Here is a 19264-nt window from a genome sequence, read left to right on the forward strand (position 1 = left end):
CATTACAACAAATCCGCCTTCTTTGTCTGCCTGCATCACATTTAGGTTGTTGTCTTCCATAAATTTCGTGACTTTCACGAGGGGCGGACGTAGCTTCCGGCCGTGACTCACGTTTTTGATGACGCAATCCACACCGTCTCCGATGAGCCGTTCCTTGTCCTGGTTGTGCGTTCGGTCTGCCACCTCCCTGACCATTGCCAACAACCGGGAAGGAGTAGCAGTAGGTTCATAGGAGTACTTAGGCCCTTTCTGTAGAATATTCCTGATGTCCTCTGGAAGTATGGCGTCTCCGAGAACGGTGACTTGGTTTGGTTGGACGATCTTCTCTTTACGCCGAGAAGGGAGGCTGAGGCGTGCTCGCTGCCACAGAAACTCTGTGCTTTGGGCTGCGAGCCTCTTGTATTCCTGCAATTTCCTGGCTTCGCCACGGCTCCAAACTCGTCCTGGATGACACATCTGAGGCAGTCCTGGTATAACCTAACTTGTCGCCAGTACTCCGACTTCAGCACCTTGCCGACGCGTCGTGCGTGGCCCCAGGATGGCGCCATTCCACCAAACAAGGTCGGAATCTCTAGAGGGATTATTCTTCTCTTGAGGCAGTACGAGAGCACTCTCGACTGGCAGGTGGTGACAGCGACCAGGTTGACCAGGGATATAGCAGAATCGTGCTTAGGTCGTTGACAGAAAAAAGAGCCCAATGTAGGAGAAATACGTTCTAAGAGGAGTCTGGTGTGGGCTAGTTGGTTCATGCTTAATAAACAGATTCACAACAGCGCTACGGAACAAGGACAGAAGGAACACGAAAAACACAGCGCCCGTCCTGTGTTTTTTGTGTTCCTTCTGTCCTTGTTCCGTAGCGCTGTTGTGAATCTGTTTATTAAGCATGAACCAACTAGCCCACACCAGACTCCTCTTAAAATTCATGCAAATTGCACAGCGGCTGTAGTCGCTCTAGTCTCGAGAGCCACTCCGAAGGCTGCGCAGCGGCTTTCTGGATGGCCAGAAACCAGTCCGTGCTTTCCCGAAAGTAAGTTCGAGCAGGTCTTGCGTCTTTGTTACAATGGTAGCCTGCCATTCCGGAGCGCCATATACGGTGGAGGCCTATCAGCATTATTAAGTCAAACGGTACCCCATCCTCATTTTCTTCAGATAAGTATCGGATGCCATACGGGTCTAGTGGTAATTCTTTCGCTGCAATACATCACAAAAGCAAACCCCTTCCCAACAGTGTAAAAAAAAAACGTGGTCTATTGTTTCCGGTTTTCTGCAAATTAAGCTCGATGGTTTGGAATAAACAAAGGCGTGTCTAGTGAATACGGTGTCTTCATTCACTCCCATCTTCGTCCCTTCCCGTTACGGTGAGGTTCAGGTGTCCACTGAGGTATGCCAGACAGATACATTTCCTTTCCTCAAAAACCAATTTACCGACGAGCAAGGCGTAGAACCGAATGGGTGGTGGCGTTCTGTGGGCTCCCTGGCAGCGTTGCAAGACGCTGTCGCGTTTCACTCTTAGAGGCGAAGATTAACATGTTAACCACACATCAGTGACACGAGCAGCAACACCGCGATTAAGGCTTTCGCCTCACCGCACTTTAGGCCAACAAAGTGCCCCCCTGAATTGACAGCAGCAATAGGAGGAACATACATGGATCGCGTTCAATTGCAGTGCAGTGGGGTAATGAATTCCGCTCTCCGTTGACTTGTTTTCTGCCGCTGCAGACCCCGATGGGTTGGCCCTCCTGGAGCGCTACCGCGAGCGCGTGGCCTCGGGTCGCGCTGCCGTCGTGGCCCAGAGCAAGGTGTTCCTGCAGGGGGACAAGCCCACGTGCCGGTTTGGCGAGTGCAACCTCGGCAGCCTCGTCATGGACGCCTTCCTCAAGAAGCTCGCATCCCTGCCCAGTGCAGCGGGGAGCTGGTCGAGGGTTGCTGCCGTGGTGGCCAACGCGGGGGGCATCAGGGCGTCCATCGATGAACAGGTACTGCGCCAATCTTCACTCTGCCGCTGCACATAGGGACACATATCTCAGGAAAGCACTACTCCCTGGGCTATGTTCGAGACGGGCTGCGTGGCCAAACTGATCCGTCTTTTCGCAGCATGCTGGCCGCCAGAGGCGCCATCTGCGAAAACTGTGCGGCTGGGCGTACGATCACCTGTCGCGTTTCAAGAGACCAAAACCTATTGCCAGCAGCGACAGCAATTGAAATGATGCAGAGGTGCGCTTAGAGGGACCCCAGAAGTGGCACTGCAGCGGAAAACTCTTCAATACAGTTTAAAAACAAAATAATCCGTTATGGTTTTGTTTGGTTTATGTGGTTTATTAAGGTCCCAAAGCGAATCTATTGTTATTGCGCCCATAGAATAAATGCTCTTCGGTTCTTTCTCAAGAAAAAAAAAACGACGGTCGAAATTTCTTTCAATGTCATACCTATAATATTGGAGCTTGTATCTAGCGCCCCTGTGCTGATGAAACAATGACCATGCTGAAAACTTTTACGGGCGGGGAGGCAGTGGCGGCGTTTTTGCTTTGCTGCTTTGTCGCCCTGTTTTGGTAAGTTGGTTATTAAGGAAAGGAAATGGCGCAGTATCTGTTTGTTTCACTTAACCCGGTGTACACCTGAACCGCGCCGTAAGGTAATAGAGGAAGGTGGGAGTGAAAGAAGAAAGAGAGGAATAGGTGCCGTTGTGGATGATTGATTTATTGGTGGATTAAAAACATCTTTATTTGTTCAATATTACCAGAGCATGTGGGTTGGCCGCCTAGACAGGTAGTCCACTGGCTGCTGCTGCTGCGCTGGCCCTCCCGACCAGCCAGTGCGGAGGTCTCCATAATAATTTCGACCACCTGGTTTCGGTGGAGGCGGAACGCAAAAGGCGCCCATGTGCTGTGCGATGTCAGTGGACATTAAAGATCCCCAAAAGAATTCGCCTTAGAAGAGTACGTTTCTGGGCTAGTTGTTGGAACACGACCAGAAATACAGCCGAAAAATAAACACCACACAGGAAGAAAGGAGGGCCAACCTCATGTCCGTCCTTTATTCCTGTGTGTTTATTTGTCGTGTTCAAGAAGAACAGCGCGAAATAGACAAGGTCTAAAGGAAGATACACACAGACAGGCGCTGACTTGCATACATGGCATACCAACTCGCCCAAGCATCAGTCCTAACGAGCTTTATTTGTCGGCTGTATTTTTCATTTAATTTAATTTATTTTCTCCTTAAGGGCCCGAGGGCATTACATAAGGGGGAGGCGAATTAACATGATGTAAATTTTTTGAACATGGAAAAAGGTGAAGAGGATGATATAAAATACAACTAAGGAAAGCAAAAGCAAGAAAAAAGCAAAAAAGATACAGTAAAAAATGCAGAAATAGATCTAAGTGAAATAGCAGAAAACAAGCAGGCGCAAGAGAAACAAAAATTACGCTAAGGCGCAGAAATGCAACTAAACGAAGTAAGAAAAGAATACAAAGGGTGCAGTCTATTCAGGATTGCTCAAGTTTTAGCTTATTACGGAATTATTTTCTGTCTGTGCATTCGGCTATGTTTTCGGGTAAGGAATTCCATAAGACTATTGCATGAGGGATAAATGAGCTACTCATCGCAAGGGTGCGGGTGGAAATTAGTGGTGTTGTTAGTAGCTTATGTCTGGACTGTGGGTGATAATAAAATGTGTGAAGAAGGCACAAACGAGATATGATGCGGCGTGACGCGAGGGACGGCAAGTCGAGGTCTCTTTTCATTGAGGTGACGCTGGAATTTCTTGAATAGTTCGAGATGATAAATCGTGCTGCACGGTTTTGAATGGCTTCGAGGTTAGCGGCGAGCTATGATTGTGACGGTTTCAGATGGCTGATGCGTATTCAAGCTTTGGTCTGAGGAACGTGAGATATGCTAGTCTTTTAATGTCAGGGGATGAGTCGCAGAGACTACGCCGCATGTAGCCCAGAACGCGTGAGGCTTCGGAGCAAATGGTTTCAATATGGGTCATCCATGATAGCGATGGTGTCATGTGCAGGCCAAGATATTTGTATGATGATGCGTAAGGAACGGGGGTAGAGATGAGGTTGTGGGTAGTCTTAATCTGGTTACGAAGGCGGGAAAAATACCGTGACTTTACATTTGGTCGTGTTTAAAGGCATGAGCCATGTTTCACAGGTCTTGTTAGAGGGTGCACGTGTCGTCTCGGTTAGTTATGGCGCAGTATACAACGGTTAATCTCAGTTTAGATTTGATATTGGAAAGCAGATCAATGATGTCAATTAGGAACAGTAATGGGCACAACACGGCACCCCGAGGGACACCGGATGTCATGCTCGAGAGAGGAGATGTATAATTGTTAGCGCATGTGAACTGAACACGTCCTTTCAAGTAGTGCTCTAACCGTGATAACAGTTTTTGTATTAAACCAAGGCCGGACAAGTGATTATGGGGGACATGATCCAACGCCTTCGAAAAATCTAAAAAGATGGAATCAATCTGGTAATGGTCGTCCATGTACTGAAATAGATCATGAGTAAATTTGGCTAGTTGTGTTTCACATGAATATGGCTTCCTGAAACCGTGCTGTTGAGGATAGAAGTTAATTGATTCGAGGTGTTCCATAAGGTTAGTTGCTATAATATGTTCAAAGAGTTTTGAAGGAAAACTAGTCAGTGATATTGGGCGATAGTTAAATGGGCTTGAGCGGTCACCTTACTGAAAAACTGGTATTATTCGGGCTTTTTTCCAGTCGTCAGGTACGTTCCCAGTGCCCAGTGATTGAGAAAAGATTAGGCAGAGCATGCGGCTCGACAATGATGTAGTGTTTTTTAACAATTTGCTATTGATTTCTTCGCAGCCACCTGATACTGATAGCGGAAGTGAGCTAATGAGGCTTTATATGCCTTGTGCATTAATTTCTAATTCTGTCATGGGGTGTGAACGAATGCTAGGTGTGGGATTGACAGGGGTGATGTCGGTGGGCGTGAAAACAGAAACGAAGTAGTCATTTAGTGCAGTAGCACATTTCTCAGGGTCAATAGTATCGTTACCGGGATCTGCGAGTTCGATCTGGCTAGGACCGGATTTGTTCGATAGAAGACGCCGGAATTTGTTGGGGCTGGATCGCAGAATTAAAAGCAAGTCAGATGTTTGGAAGTTCTTCTTAGCCCCAGCTAGCCCCTTTAGGTACTGTTTTACGCATAAGTGCTACCGGTCTCCTTTTTCAGGATTGTTAGTCCCCTTTGCATTCCTGTAAAGACGTTTTTTACGGTTGAGTAGTGATTTGACGCGTTTATTAAACCAGGTGTTGTTATTTTCACATTTTACCAGAATTGTAGGGACGTATTGGTTTTTTAAGTTCACTAATGTGTTCATAAACAACTTCCAATTAGCATTTACCGTGCGAGATCAATAAGAACTGTGGAAAGTTGCCAAAAACTCACCAAGTCTGTGATTAATGCTTTCAAAGTTTGCTCTTTTGTAACCGCTTTTTCTTGTGGGTGATCGTTTTTTAATAGCTAATGAATGGTGATGTGAAGCAGGTTGTGATCGCTGATACCGGGCAGGAGATTTATACCTGTTACACTATCGAGGGATGATGTGAGCAGAAGGTCTAAAGTGTTATCGCCTCTAGAAGGCCAGGATATCATTTGCTGGAGGTAATGATCTAGCACTATAGGTGGGTAAATTGTCTGGAGTCGGCTGACGAACTATTTGAGATAGACATGAGATGCCAGTTGATATTAGGATAATTGAAGTCGCCAAATAATAAGATGGGTGTGCCAGGAAAGGTATTTTCAGTATCGGTTAGGGCCTGATCTAAGAAATCACAGAAGGATGGGATTATATCAGGTGGCCGATAACATCAGGCAAAGATCGCCTTAATTGGGAGGCGCATTGCCGATTCGTATCCAAATAAGTTCCAGGTTTTCGCCCTGACGTATGAGTGAAGATGATAAGCAATTTTCCACTGCCACGAGAACTCCCCCTCCCCTCCGACAGTTCCCATCTCGTCGGTATGATGTGTAATTTGTGTTACAAGAAAAACTTCATCGTCTATAATGCTATCATTCAGCCAGGTCTCGGTTAAGAGTAGGATGTCAGCGTCAATATCTTCAAGCTGAGCAGCTAATTCCGCTTAGGTATGATGATGCGTATGTTGGTGAATCCGATGTTAAAGGTGCACTGAAGAGGAATCTGAACTCGTCTATTTAACGCGGGAACTCGACCTACACGTTCCGAGCATTCTTAGAAACATCGAATTATCGTCCTGCGCGGCCGATTTCCCTAATTTAAATCGGATTAAACGTCCCGGCTCCCGCCTTTCTTTGCACTCAGCCCTCACGGTAGGAAGACTCAATCAACCTTTCAGTCAGTCCCGTGGTGGCTTGCCGCTCTACCATCGGAGAAGTAATATGTAGCGATCGGCGAAAGCAAAGAGTGCGCACGCGTATTTTTTATTTCCGTGGACCTAATTTGCAGCTATGTAGTCTCCGACTGGATCTATTTCTTCACGAAAACCTAAAAAAAAAAAAATAAAAGCGAAAGCGAGGATGCCACGCGACTGCCTGAAAGGCACTGCCCGCGCTCCACGAGTTAGTTGACTCCTCCTACCCTCAGCGGCGAGTTCAAATAAAAGGCGGTAGCCGGGACGGTTAATCCGATTTAAATGAGGAAAATCGGTCACACAGGACAATAATTCGGGGTTTCTAATAATGCTCGGAACGTGTAGATGGATTTCCCGCAGTAAAACGACGAGTTCAGATTCCTCTTCAGTGCACCTTTAGGACTTGTGCTTGATGGTAGTTGTTGCCGGAATGGGAACACGGCAAGCCGAAATGATCGTCAAATGCGAAGCAGTATCGCTAGTAGAACTTTTTGCGGGAATGATTGCGGTGGTCTGGGTGGTTTCTATCACGCTGTTAGAAATGGCGTCGAAAGCGTAACATTTGTCGCCAACGTGAAGCTTGTCGAATCCAAGTTTGAAGGGGCATTTCTGCGGTCGGATAAACTGCAATAATTTGGATCGTGCCATCCGCGTGAGAGAAACAAAGTCTTCCCTGATTGCAATTTTTGTGCCCTTTAGTTTAGTTCCACATGCCAGCATGTTTTCCTTAGTTTTGAAATGAGTGAATTTCACTATTATCGGGCGATGCTTCGATTCCGAGAATTTACCTATGCGATGAGCACGTTCAGTGGTGCCTGAATCGCGATGAAGATTCAGTTTGTCCGCACACAGTGTCAATATTTCTTGTTCTGAATCTTGCGATGTCTCGTCTTTGGTGTCGTTTAAGCCAAGGAAAATAAGATTATTTCTGCGTAGCCTGTTACTTTAATCAGTGCTTGCCGCTTTAAGAACGACAATATCTTTCTTGTTCTGAGCCGTAGCGCTATCGGGGCACGACACCGCAATCAAGCAGCGATTACGGCTTCGATATTAATGCGAAAGCAATACTACTTGCACTTTCACGCCTTTGCCGTGCCGCGGCCGGTGACCACCACCGTGCCGCGGCGGTGACCACCATTGACCTTCATTTGACCGTGATTGCATTAGATTGGATTAGATTAAATTTGACTGGATTACATTACATTAGATTACATTAGATTAGATTGCATTGGATTGGATAGGAGAGGATTGGAGTGGATTGAATTGGATTGGATTGGATTGAATTGGTTTGGATTGCATTGAATTGGATTGGATTAGATTAGAGTGGATTGGATTGGAGTGGATTATATACCCGATGCATCACCACAAGTCCCACCACAAGCACCGCTACCAGCTACACTACCAGCTGTACCATGGCGTACGTACGGATATTGCTTTCGCAATTACCGGGCTTAACCAAGCTAAGCCACAGCGAATTTTTTCTTTACATAGGCTTAAGTAGCTAACTTGAAACTTGTGAAGGGCGTTCAACATTGTTCCTCGAGCGGTGTCGCGTCCCGTCTGGCCCTCAGGGAGCGCTCTTCGTGTTCCTGTCCCCCGCTCAAGAAAGCAACTCTTGCCCTATGAGTCCGCCTACTCGAAAACCGTTAAAAGGGCTATTGCTGTACAAATTATTGCAGATGCCCTAGGGAAATCCTGCACACATGCCATGCAGTCCAGCTTCGACCGGCAGATATCAAGGCTGGGGGAAGCTGGCTTCCGTGATGAAGTCTTAAAGGCAGTGGTTAAAACGATAATAAGGAAGTTAAAGGCGCCCCCTGAACCAAAGACGGATACAGATAATGTTACAAACAGGCTAGTCGTAGTCCCCTATGCCCACAAGACTGCTCACAACCTGAAGAAAGTAGGGAATAAACACGGCGTCCGGCTGGTGTTTTCAGCGCCCTGTATGCTCAGCCGCCTATGTGCTCGAATCGGCCAAACTTCCACCAAGAAGCGCAATGGCTGCAGTGTAAAACACAAAAACCTTTATGTGAACTGCCAGATGAGCGTGGTGCATCAGATTCCCCTATCATGTGGTCAGATATACGTAGCGCAGACAGGCCGCTGCATCGACATCCGCTTGGCTGAACATAAGTGGTCAATTCGGGAACGAAATCAACGTCACCTGCCAAAACATTGCCTGGCTCACAAATGCAAGCCGTTACTGAAAAAAGCGAAGATCCTGCGTAAGCGCAGAGATAAAACAGCGCGAGAACTTGTAGCAGCCTATTACACTGATAAAAGAGGTGCAGGCTGTAGCAGTGATACGTCGATCAAACTTTACGATAGTGAAAAGTGTGTTCTAGAAGGCACCGTACCATGATTTGCCCCTTGTATGTTATTTGTCGCTTTTTGCGATTCATGCTTGCATACCGATGTGAGCCTGTACTGAAGAAAAAAGAACACACACACACATATACATACACACACACATATATATATATATGTATATATATATATATATATATATATATAGGTTTTGAATCATCAGCGCTATCCGCTCTCTATTGTCGACGATGCAATTAGAAAAGCGGAAGAGAGAAACCGTAACGAACTGTTTGGGGATCCCGCGTCAGCAGCTCCCAATGAACACCGCTCTAATCTAGTCTTAACCTTTGCGAACAACCTTCCGAATGTAAACAAAATTCTAAGAAAACATTTTAACATCATCGAACAAAGCGACCGACTCTCAAAGGTTTTCCCAACGGCTCCACGGGTCACCTACCGACGACCAAAAAATTTGCAAAATTATGTGGTTCACTCTACTATAAGTAAACAAGAGCCTGTAGGTTGCGTGCCTTGCGGGAAGAATCGGTGTCAAGTTTGCAAGCACATGCAGAAAACGACGTCGGCTCAGAGCACACACTCTAATTTCAAACACTCCATTCGAGAGAACTTGAATTGTGACAGTAGTAACGTAGTGTACATGCTCGAGTGCGGCAACTGTCAAATGCAATACATTGGCCAGACCGAGAATCCCTTCCGAATTCGATTCAATAATCACCGCGCGCATGCCAAATCACTTCCTCTCCTCCCCCTGTCGAAACACGTCCGTCAAGAAAATCATGATTTCGACAAAATTAAAGTCACTCTGCTACAGAGCGGTTTCAAAAATACCCGTGAGCGGGAACAACGGGAGTCATACTTTATTTTCAAATTTAATACGGTGCAGGCCGGTATAAATGAGAACCCCGGAGCTCTCTCCGCACTTCAGAAATCAGAGGCCCAGTAAGATTCACAGCCTCTTCGACTGAATCGCCTGAGGTCATACCATTTTGAGTGTTTGCGTCTACATGCCGCCTGTCTCCTACCCCAGCCTTTCTTTTCTTCCTTATGCCCAAACATTGCTGCTGAAACGACTTCTGCAGTAAACCATAAGGCGGCCTTCCACCCCCCCCCCCCTTTTTTTAAATGCCATTTCAAACAGAACGACAAGAATGATACTCAATACATTACATTGGTTTGCGAACGAGGATTAGGAGTGTTGCTATACACTAATATGGTTGTGGATCACTGTGAATCCCGTTCGTCGGTCGTCCAGCTAGATAGCCCAATTTTCTACTTGCCTGCCTTACGAAGGCGCAGGGCGCTAACAAGGGGCCGTAAGTGAATTTGGGCTACCTCGTGTTTTTCAAAAAGGTGAGGTAGATGAGGGAGGTACTTAGCAAGCCACCCCCCCCCCCTTTTCACTTTTGCAAGTTCTCATGCCTCCTTTTCTTTCCTTTTTTCCCTTTTTTTTCTTTCTCTTTTCTTCTTTTGTTTCCTTTTTTTCCTGCTCTGCGTCCGAACTCTCTTTCTCTCGTTTTTTCGTTGCTCTGCCCCCCACTTCGCTTTTTGGAAAGGGCACCTCGTCGGCGGCGCAGTGTCTTTGCGAGGGGGCGCGCGGCTGACGAGTAGCGGCCGGGGGCTGGCGCTGGGTCTCCGCGGGGCCCAGCCACGGGATCAGGTTTCCGTCCGGCGTCTGGTCGGTTAACTCTCCGCCGATGTGATCGCGCCGCCGCCGTAACTCACATTCAAACAGTCAGTAACCACACTTCTGTCGGGCGGTTGGCACTGTGATGCAACGGGCGCGATAATGTTTTCTTCCCGCGTGTTCGAACGTCCCGCTCCCGCCGAAGGAAGCCTCCGCCCACAATATTTCTTCTCAACGGTTTTCCTCGCAGACAGCTCACCCCTCTCCACTTCCGCTACAACCTTTTGCCTCCTTCCCTTCCCCCACCCCCTCTTTTCCCCTTTCTTGAATTCGTTCTTTTCTTTTTTTTGTGTGCTCGCATTGCAGCCTTCATTTTCCCCTTATTCGGCAGGAACACCCTTGTCCGCCACTGTCTTGCTTTTCGTGTTTTGTTTTGTTTCCTCAAAGGAGAGCGTCTTCCCCTCTCCATCTGTGTGCGGTGCCGTGAGCAAGTGGATCGTTTTTGTTCACAAACAACCTTACCCTGATGAAGGACGGTCCACCGTCCGAAACCGTCGGTAAATAAATGTTTCTTTAAGAAGTGTACTTCAACTCTTTACTTATGTTGTTAGCAGTCGAGCAAGTTTTTTCATCGTAATATATTTCACCTTCGATGGCTGCTTCAAGAAATGTCACTTCAAGAAACTTCAATTCAAGAAACTCCACTTCAAGAAACGTCGTATGGAAGTTCCCCCATCACTTTCCAACATGTGCTGTGATAGGGGACTCCCAAACAAGGCACGTCTCGACCTACTTTGACCCATCAAGCCAACATTGCCCGGCCTTCGTTATCCAGCCCGGAGCAAGAATCGGGGATGTTCCTAACCTTCTCGACTTTGTGCCCCGCAGTGTCACCTGTGTGATAATTCATGTTGGGACGAACGACCTCTATTCTGAGGACATTCACACCACCATCCAAAATTATGTGGACGTTATCAACTTTATCCGGACCCAACGCCCCCAAATCGAGGCCATATTCACCACCTTGGTGCTCCCGCGTGCCCCAAACCGCCGTCGACGGTTCGGTAATTGGCGAGCTGTGCAACAGTTCAACAGGCGAGCTGGGAGGTTCAATTCACAACTTGCCCAGCTCAGCGAAAAACTCGACAACGTCTTCTACTTGCACCACTCGCTGGAAGCCTTCCACCCGTCTACGGTCCTGGCCGCGGATGGGGTGCATCCGAGTTATGGCGGTGTGGCAGTGCTTGCGTGGAACATTCACAGCCTGGTACTGACAATCCAGCGGAACAGCATGGCACCGTGGCTTGACCACCTTCCCACCTCAGGATGCACTGCACCAGCACCTCCCACCTACGCGGCAGTAGCCGAGCACCAGAACTCAGCCAACATACTGGCAAGCCACTGCTTCCCTACCCTCGAAGAGGCACGAAGAATAGAGGATGTTCGGAGGCCGGTTACGCGGGTATTCCGGCGAACGCTTCCAGCGGACAATCCAAGTATTCGGCCAGTGAATTTTCATAGCGAAGCGGAGTCAGAAGTTGCAAAAATCTCTGAGTACGTTCGAGGATCCTCCAGTCCAGCTCAGCAGAATCATCGCCCTAATTCGGATCACCATATACATATCACCAGTACCCCAAAATTCAGGACAGAAACCAATGCCAGCGAAGCGAGGGAACCACCATTCAATTTCGCCCCATCCACCTCCAAGCCACCTGCCAGTGGGCACCAATTGGAACACTCTGCTGCGCGAAACCCCACAACCCGAAACAGTCGTTGCGGACCACAGGAAGCGCCGCTGGATTCTGCACCTGAGACCTGCAATCCAACTTTGAGCCTATCAGCGTCTCCTAGAGCAACTGAAGCTCAAACGGCCGAAAGACGCCGACGAACACCTGACACCGGGAGCGGCTGTGCGGAGAATCCTTCGACCCCGAAATCGAGGTATGACCTCAGGCGACGCTGCGGCTCCGCCCAGCGAGTGAGACAGGATTGACGGTGTGATCGCGCTCAGCCGCCCACTCCCCCCTCAGCTGCTGCTACACACTCTCGAAAATTTTTAAAATTAAGAAAAATAATAGACAAAAGGATCAGGCACGAGCTCCACATAAAGTCCCTTAAAATATACCTAAAATCAAATACGGTGCCCAAGGGCCTTTCCGTGTCTTTAACGCCGTCGATGAACAATCTCTCGAAAACCAATCACCTAGCTTGGAGCCAAGTTCTGCTTAACGCATCCCTAAACCTTCTGAAAATAACTATAGACCATTGCAAAGAGATGTTGGCATCACTGAGCCGTGAGGAGAGGCGAGCTCGTCAAAACGTGGTACTTTCGGATATGGAGACTCAAGAGCTTGAGTTCTTTCAGTCGAGCAAGGCTAAGCAAATCTGGAATAACAAATGCAAAAAATTCTCGCGAGATAACATCCGGCTTGAGGAAGGAAGAGAGAGCGCCGTGGCTTCACAACAAAGAGAGGACAAATTACAACCTATATACACCCTCATGCCTGCAAGCGATCATGCAACCCTATTTAATCAAACATTGGAGGGTTCGGATGTACAGGAGAAGATTATTAATCTCTCAAACGCACCCCTTAGCAAAGAGGAAAAATCGGTATTGTCACGTGGACTGAAATTCTGTCCAAATACTGGCCGATATGACGAATACAAATTACTAAAGGATCTCGACAATTTTTCTCGAAATTTGAGACTCCAGGAGTACTTTTCTGATAAGCAGAACCAAAATTATAACTCATTCCCTCCCTCTCAGGAACAGTGGACACCGAGATCCGGTAGGGATAAACATCTGGACATGTATTTAAAAGCGATTCAACGAGACATCATTCAGGCCTTCGAGGCACACAAACCGGGACCACCGAATCTTTCCAGGGAAGAGCGTGACGCCTTGGAATCACTCAGCAAGCGAACGGACATTGTTATTAAACCCGCTGACAAAGGAGGCGGCATAGTAATTTTAGATAAAGAAAAGTATATCCAGGAGGGATACCGCCAACTCAATAACTCCAATTTCTATCGCTTGCTTTCATCAGACCCCACCACTGAGCACAGTAAAATTATAGAAAAAACCTTGAAACAACTCACCGATGAAGGTGAATTACCGCCACGAGTAAGTAAGGCGCTGACGCCATTAAATGCGTCTCCAGGGCGCTTTTACATGCTCCCAAAAATACATAAAGAAAATCATCCGGGTCGACCGATCGTTTCCGGCATTGGCACACTCACGGAACCGATCTCCAGCTACATTGATTCTCTGATCAGGCATATCCCTCCTAAACACACATCTTACATTCGTGACACTACTCATTTTCTAAAAGAATTAAGTCAATTTACTGCTCCAGAAGGAGCTTTTCTGGTAACCCTGGACGTGGTATCCCTGTACACTAATATACCGCATGATGACGGCATCCGGGCTCTGATCACATCGTATGAGAAATACAAAAGCATAGATTCTCCCAGCAAAAGTACCCTCGCAGAACTGACTAATCTGGTTCTCAAACTCAACTCCTTCGAATTCAACAACTCTTTCTACCTACAAACGAGTGGCACCGCTATGGGCACAAAGATGGCGCCAAACTATGCCAACATATTCATGAACAGCATTGAATCGGACTTTCTTCGGTCATATCCAACAAAACCGGCTTTCTACAGACGCTTCCTAGACGATATATTCATGGTATGGACCGGCACTGAGGACCAACTCATCCAGTTTATCTCATCATTTAACAACATACATCCAAACCTCTCTTTTACGCACACCTATTCGACCAATCAGATTAACTTTTTGGACGTCTTGATTCGAATAGAACAGGGCATCTTAATCACCAGTGTCTACAGGAAGCCCACTGATAGACAACAGTACCTCCATTTCAAGAGCTGCCACCCACGCCACTGCAAAACCTCTATTCCATACTCTCAGGCCATCAGATTCAAACGAGTGTGCTCACGCTCAGAAGATTTTAAGGATAATTCTAATCGTATGCGGGAGGTTTTGAATCATCAGCGCTATCCGCTCTCTATTGTCGACGATGCAATTAGAAAAGCGGAAGAGAGAAACCGTAACGAACTGTTTGGGGATCCCGCGTCAGCAGCTCCCAATGAACACCGCTCTAATCTAGTCTTAACCTTTGCGAACAACCTTCCGAATGTAAACAAAATTCTAAGAAAACATTTTAACATCATCGAACAAAGCGACCGACTCTCAAAGGTTTTCCCAACGGCTCCACGGGTCACCTACCGACGACCAAAAAATTTGCAAAATTATGTGGTTCACTCTACTATAAGTAAACAAGAGCCTGTAGGTTGCGTGCCTTGCGGGAAGAATCGGTGTCAAGTTTGCAAGCACATGCAGAAAACGACGTCGGCTCAGAGCACACACTCTAATTTCAAACACTCCATTCGAGAGAACTTGAATTGTGACAGTAGTAACGTAGTGTACATGCTCGAGTGCGGCAACTGTCAAATGCAATACATTGGCCAGACCGAGAATCCCTTCCGAATTCGATTCAATAATCACCGCGCGCATGCCAAATCACTTCCTCTCCTCCCCCTGTCGAAACACGTCCGTCAAGAAAATCATGATTTCGACAAAATTAAAGTCACTCTGCTACAGAGCGGTTTCAAAAATACCCGTGAGCGGGAACAACGGGAGTCATACTTTATTTTCAAATTTAATACGGTGCAGGCCGGTATAAATGAGAACCCCGGAGCTCTCTCCGCACTTCAGAAATCAGAGGCCCAGTAAGATTCACAGCCTCTTCGACTGAATCGCCTGAGGTCATACCATTTTGAGTGTTTGCGTCTACATGCCGCCTGTCTCCTACCCCAGCCTTTCTTTTCTTCCTTATGCCCAAACATTGCTGCTGAAACGACTTCTGCAGTAAACCATAAGGCGGCCTTCCACCCCCCCCCCCCCCCTTTTTTTAAATGCCATTTCAAACAGAACGACAAGAATGATACTCAATACATTACATTGGTTTGCGAACGAGGATTAGGAGTGTTGCTATACACTAATATGGTTGTGGATCACTGTGAATCCCGTTCGTCGGTCGTCCAGCTAGATAGCCCAATTTTCTACTTGCCTGCCTTACGAAGGCGCAGGGCGCTAACAAGGGGCCGTAAGTGAATTTGGGCTACCTCGTGTTTTTCAAAAAGGTGAGGTAGATGAGGGAGGTACTTAGCAAGCCACCCCCCCCCCCCCCCCTTTTCACTTTTGCAAGTTCTCATGCCTCCTTTTCTTTCCTTTTTTCCCTTTTTTTTCTTTCTCTTTTCTTCTTTTGTTTCCTTTTTTTTCCTGCTCTGCGTCCGAACTCTCTTTCTCTCGTTTTTTCGTTGCTCTGCCCCCCACTTCGCTTTTTGGAAAGGGCACCTCGTCGGCGGCGCAGTGTCTTTGCGAGGGGGCGCGCGGCTGACGAGTAGCGGCCGGGGGCTGGCGCTGGGTCTCCGCGGGGCCCAGCCACGGGATCAGGTTTCCGTCCGGCGTCTGGTCGGTTAACTCTCCGCCGATGTGATCGCGCCGCCGCCGTAACTCACATTCAAACAGTCAGTAACCACACTTCTGTCGGGCGGTTGGCACTGTGATGCAACGGGCGCGATAATGTTTTCTTCCCGCGTGTTCGAACGTCCCGCTCCCGCCGAAGGAAGCCTCCGCCCACAATATTTCTTCTCAACGGTTTTCCTCGCAGACAGCTCACCCCTCTCCACTTCCGCTACAACCTTTTGCCTCCTTCCCTTCCCCCACCCCCTCTTTTCCCCTTTCTTGAATTCGTTCTTTTCTTTTTTTTTGTGTGCTCGCATTGCAGCCTTCATTTTCCCCTTATTCGGCAGGAACACCCTTGTCCGCCACTGTCTTGCTTTTCGTGTTTTGTTTTGTTTCCTCAAAGGAGAGCGTCTTCCCCTCTCCATCTGTGTGCGGTGCCGTGAGCAAGTGGATCGTTTTTGTTCACAAACAACCTTACCCTGATGAAGGACGGTCCACCGTCCGAAACCGTCGGTAAATAAATGTTTCTTTAAGAAGTGTACTTCAACTCTTTACTTATATATATATATATATATATATATATACGAAATTGAGAAAAGCTTCATTTAGGTAAACATTTATTGGGAGTCGACGTTTCGGACAGAGCCTGTCCTTTTTCAAGACTGAAGTTACATGGTTCTTGCACCCTTCTTAAGGGGTCTTCATCTGTACAGGTGTTCGACACATGAGCCAAAACAAGCAGACGATGCAGGAGGAACAGCGGCTCAAGGAACAGAAAAAAAAAATTAACAAAAAGCACACAAACGGAACAGGGAAGGTAAATGTCGTCGCCCGCCACCCACGTAAGCGTTCTTCAGAACTCAAACCGCGTGAATGTTGTTACGGTTTATCTAAAGTTACAGCACCATTTTTTTCCCTCCTCCTATTTGAATAATTAGTCGAGATAAATAAATTTTTTAAATATATCTTGAAACGTTCAGGCGTCCATAGGAAAGTTGTGTAGCTCCACAAATATTGTCCAACCCAGGCACTTCCAACGAGATAGACTTAGCGTGGCCGTTTTTATTCGGCAAAAACGAAAGCCCGCGGAGTTTAAAAAAAACCACGTGACAGAGCGCTCCGTGCGCCCGAATGCGCCGCGATTACACCGCTCTCATCCGTGCTTTGTAGAAAACACCACTCGCTTCGCGCCTTTCGGGCTGCCCAAGACAGAGCTTCGCGTTTTGCTTGGTTCCAAGATAAGCGCCAGTGGGTACGGGCGGCAGTTGCAAGAAAGCACGGCTCCCGTTTCTGCGGCGATAATTACCCTCTCACATTAGCAGAATGCATGCGGAGGAACGATGACACTCATGAGTTTGAATTTGGGAACAAGATAGCAACAAGCAAAGACACGTATAACAAGCCTGATAACGTCGTGTGAATTACGCTAAAAAACAGGAGCCGCGCTTCCTTTCAATTGCCGCCCGAACCCACTGGCGCTTATTTTGGAACCAAGCACAACGCGAAGCCCTGTCTAGAGCAGCACGAAAGGTGCGAAGCGAGGGATGTTTTTTTTACAAAGCTCATTGTGAACAAGGCTTCCGTGGGGGAGCCGAAACGTCATCTCATCCTTTCTTTTGGTCGGCGCGTTCTAATTTCGTCACGGATGAGAGCGCTGTAATCGCGGCGCATCCGGGCGCACAGAGCGCGCTGTCACGTGGTATATTTTAAACTTCGCGGGATTTCGCTTTTCCCGAATAAAAACGGCCACGCTAAGTCTACCTCGTTGGAAGTGCCTGGGTTGGACAATATTTGTGGAGCTCCACAACTTTCATACTGACGCTTGAACGTTTCAAGCTGTATTTAAAAAGTTCATTTATATATCTCGATTAATTATTCAGATATGACGAGCGAGAAAATGGTACTGTAACTTCAGATAACCCCTAACAACATCCACGTGGTTTGAGTTCTGAAGAACGCTTAGTTTTTTTTATAAATCTTGGTCCAAGTTAGCTGGGACACCCTGTATGTAGAGGTTGGTTATATTCTTTGCATTTCTCTATGACATTATTGATAGTGTGACTGTGGTCTATTGTTAAGCATACTTTACGAAAAGCCAGCTGCCTGATCATTTGATTGACTGAAGCCTAAGTTTGTCCTGACTGAAGTACCTTCGTAAATACCTTAGCTATAGCTATTGTCACGAAGCAGTGACTGCAGCCCGGAGAACAGAAGGACATTGGAAATGGCAAAACTCTTTATTTGGGCTCACTTGCGCCCAAAATGGGCTGACTCACTCGGCGGCGGCGTAGCTACAAGAGTGCTCGGCAGTCGTCGAACAGAAATACCCGCTGCTCTCGGCCGTGGTCACTTTAAAGCTTATAGCGAGCTTCCGAGATACGGTGAGAAAAGTTGCTACAACACTCTGGAGCAACCTACAATCGGTTCGGCCTGGCTACGATCAATCGAGATAAATCTGGTCGCGTCTTGTTACACAGAAAAAGGGATAAAGCCGCATGTCGGCACGTCTGAAGAATTAAAAAAACAAACAGTACAAAGATTCTGGTGTATAATTCCCTCTCAAGGAAGCATCGGTCGATCCTTTGCTTTAAAACAAATAAGGTGGCTGGAAACATATAGAAATGACAGTACACAATAAACACCGAAAGTGGTAACAGAGCATCCTTTAACGCGCATAATAGGGCTTTAGACGGACAACTTCGACAACTCCTGGTCGTACGCGGCGTCGCTTGGATGCAGTCATTTCCTCAGCGGCGAATTCATAGTCCAGTTGACCTAGGCGACGAAGAACCTTGTACGGGCCGAAATAGCGGCGCAGAAGCTTTTCCCTCAATTCTTAGCGGCGAATGGGCGTCCAAACCGAGACTTGTTGTCCTGGCTACACATTGCGTCTTCATAGGTTGTAGCGTCTGGCGTCGGTCCGCTGCTGGTCTTTGATCCGTAATCGGGCAAGTCTTCGGGCTTCTGCGCGTTGAAGGTAGGCGTCGACGTTATCTTTTGGGTAACATTGGGCAGCATGGCGTCTAGCGTGGTCGTGTCCTCCCTGCCATGGAGGAGCCTAAAAGGCGTCATCTGGGTGGCCTCCTCCACTGCGGTGTTGAAAGCGAAGACGATGTAAGGCACGATGACACCCTAGGTCTTGTGTTAGGTATTGACAGATATGGAGAGCATGTCAGCAATGATTTTGTTCAGGCGTTCCGTGAGTCCTTTGGTCTGCAGATGATACGCAGTTGTCCTCCGGTGGCTGGTTTGGCTGACGTAGGATGACTTGCGTGAGTTCTACCGTGAATGCTGTTCCTCTCTCCGCGCTGTTCCTCTCTCCGCCGTGTCGCAGAAGAATGCACTTGACGAAAAATCTGGTGATTTCTGCTGCTGTTCTGTTCGGTAGGACTTTTGCCTCGGGGTAGCGGGTCAGGTAGTCGGTCGCTATGACTGGTGATCCACTTAT

General features: G+C 47.5%; 1 protein-coding gene across 5 annotated transcripts in view; it reads left to right on the forward strand.

Moving 5' to 3' along the window:
* LOC149324977 (protein 5NUC-like) overlaps positions 1 to 19264 on the forward strand; it is a 263653-nt gene that overhangs the window by 185387 nt on the left and 59002 nt on the right. For all 5 annotated transcript variants that reach the window (XM_089563646.1, XM_089563643.1, XM_089563647.1 and 2 more), the window contains one exon: positions 1720 to 1976. In XM_089563646.1, the coding sequence (XP_089419772.1) occupies positions 1720 to 1976 (257 nt within the window). The remainder of the gene's footprint in view (positions 1 to 1719; positions 1977 to 19264) is intronic.

This window comes from Amblyomma mixtum, chromosome 10 (genome assembly GCF_055824585.1).
Source record: "Amblyomma mixtum isolate Tamu chromosome 10, ASM5582458v1, whole genome shotgun sequence".
Taxonomy (NCBI): domain Eukaryota; kingdom Metazoa; phylum Arthropoda; class Arachnida; order Ixodida; family Ixodidae; genus Amblyomma; species Amblyomma mixtum.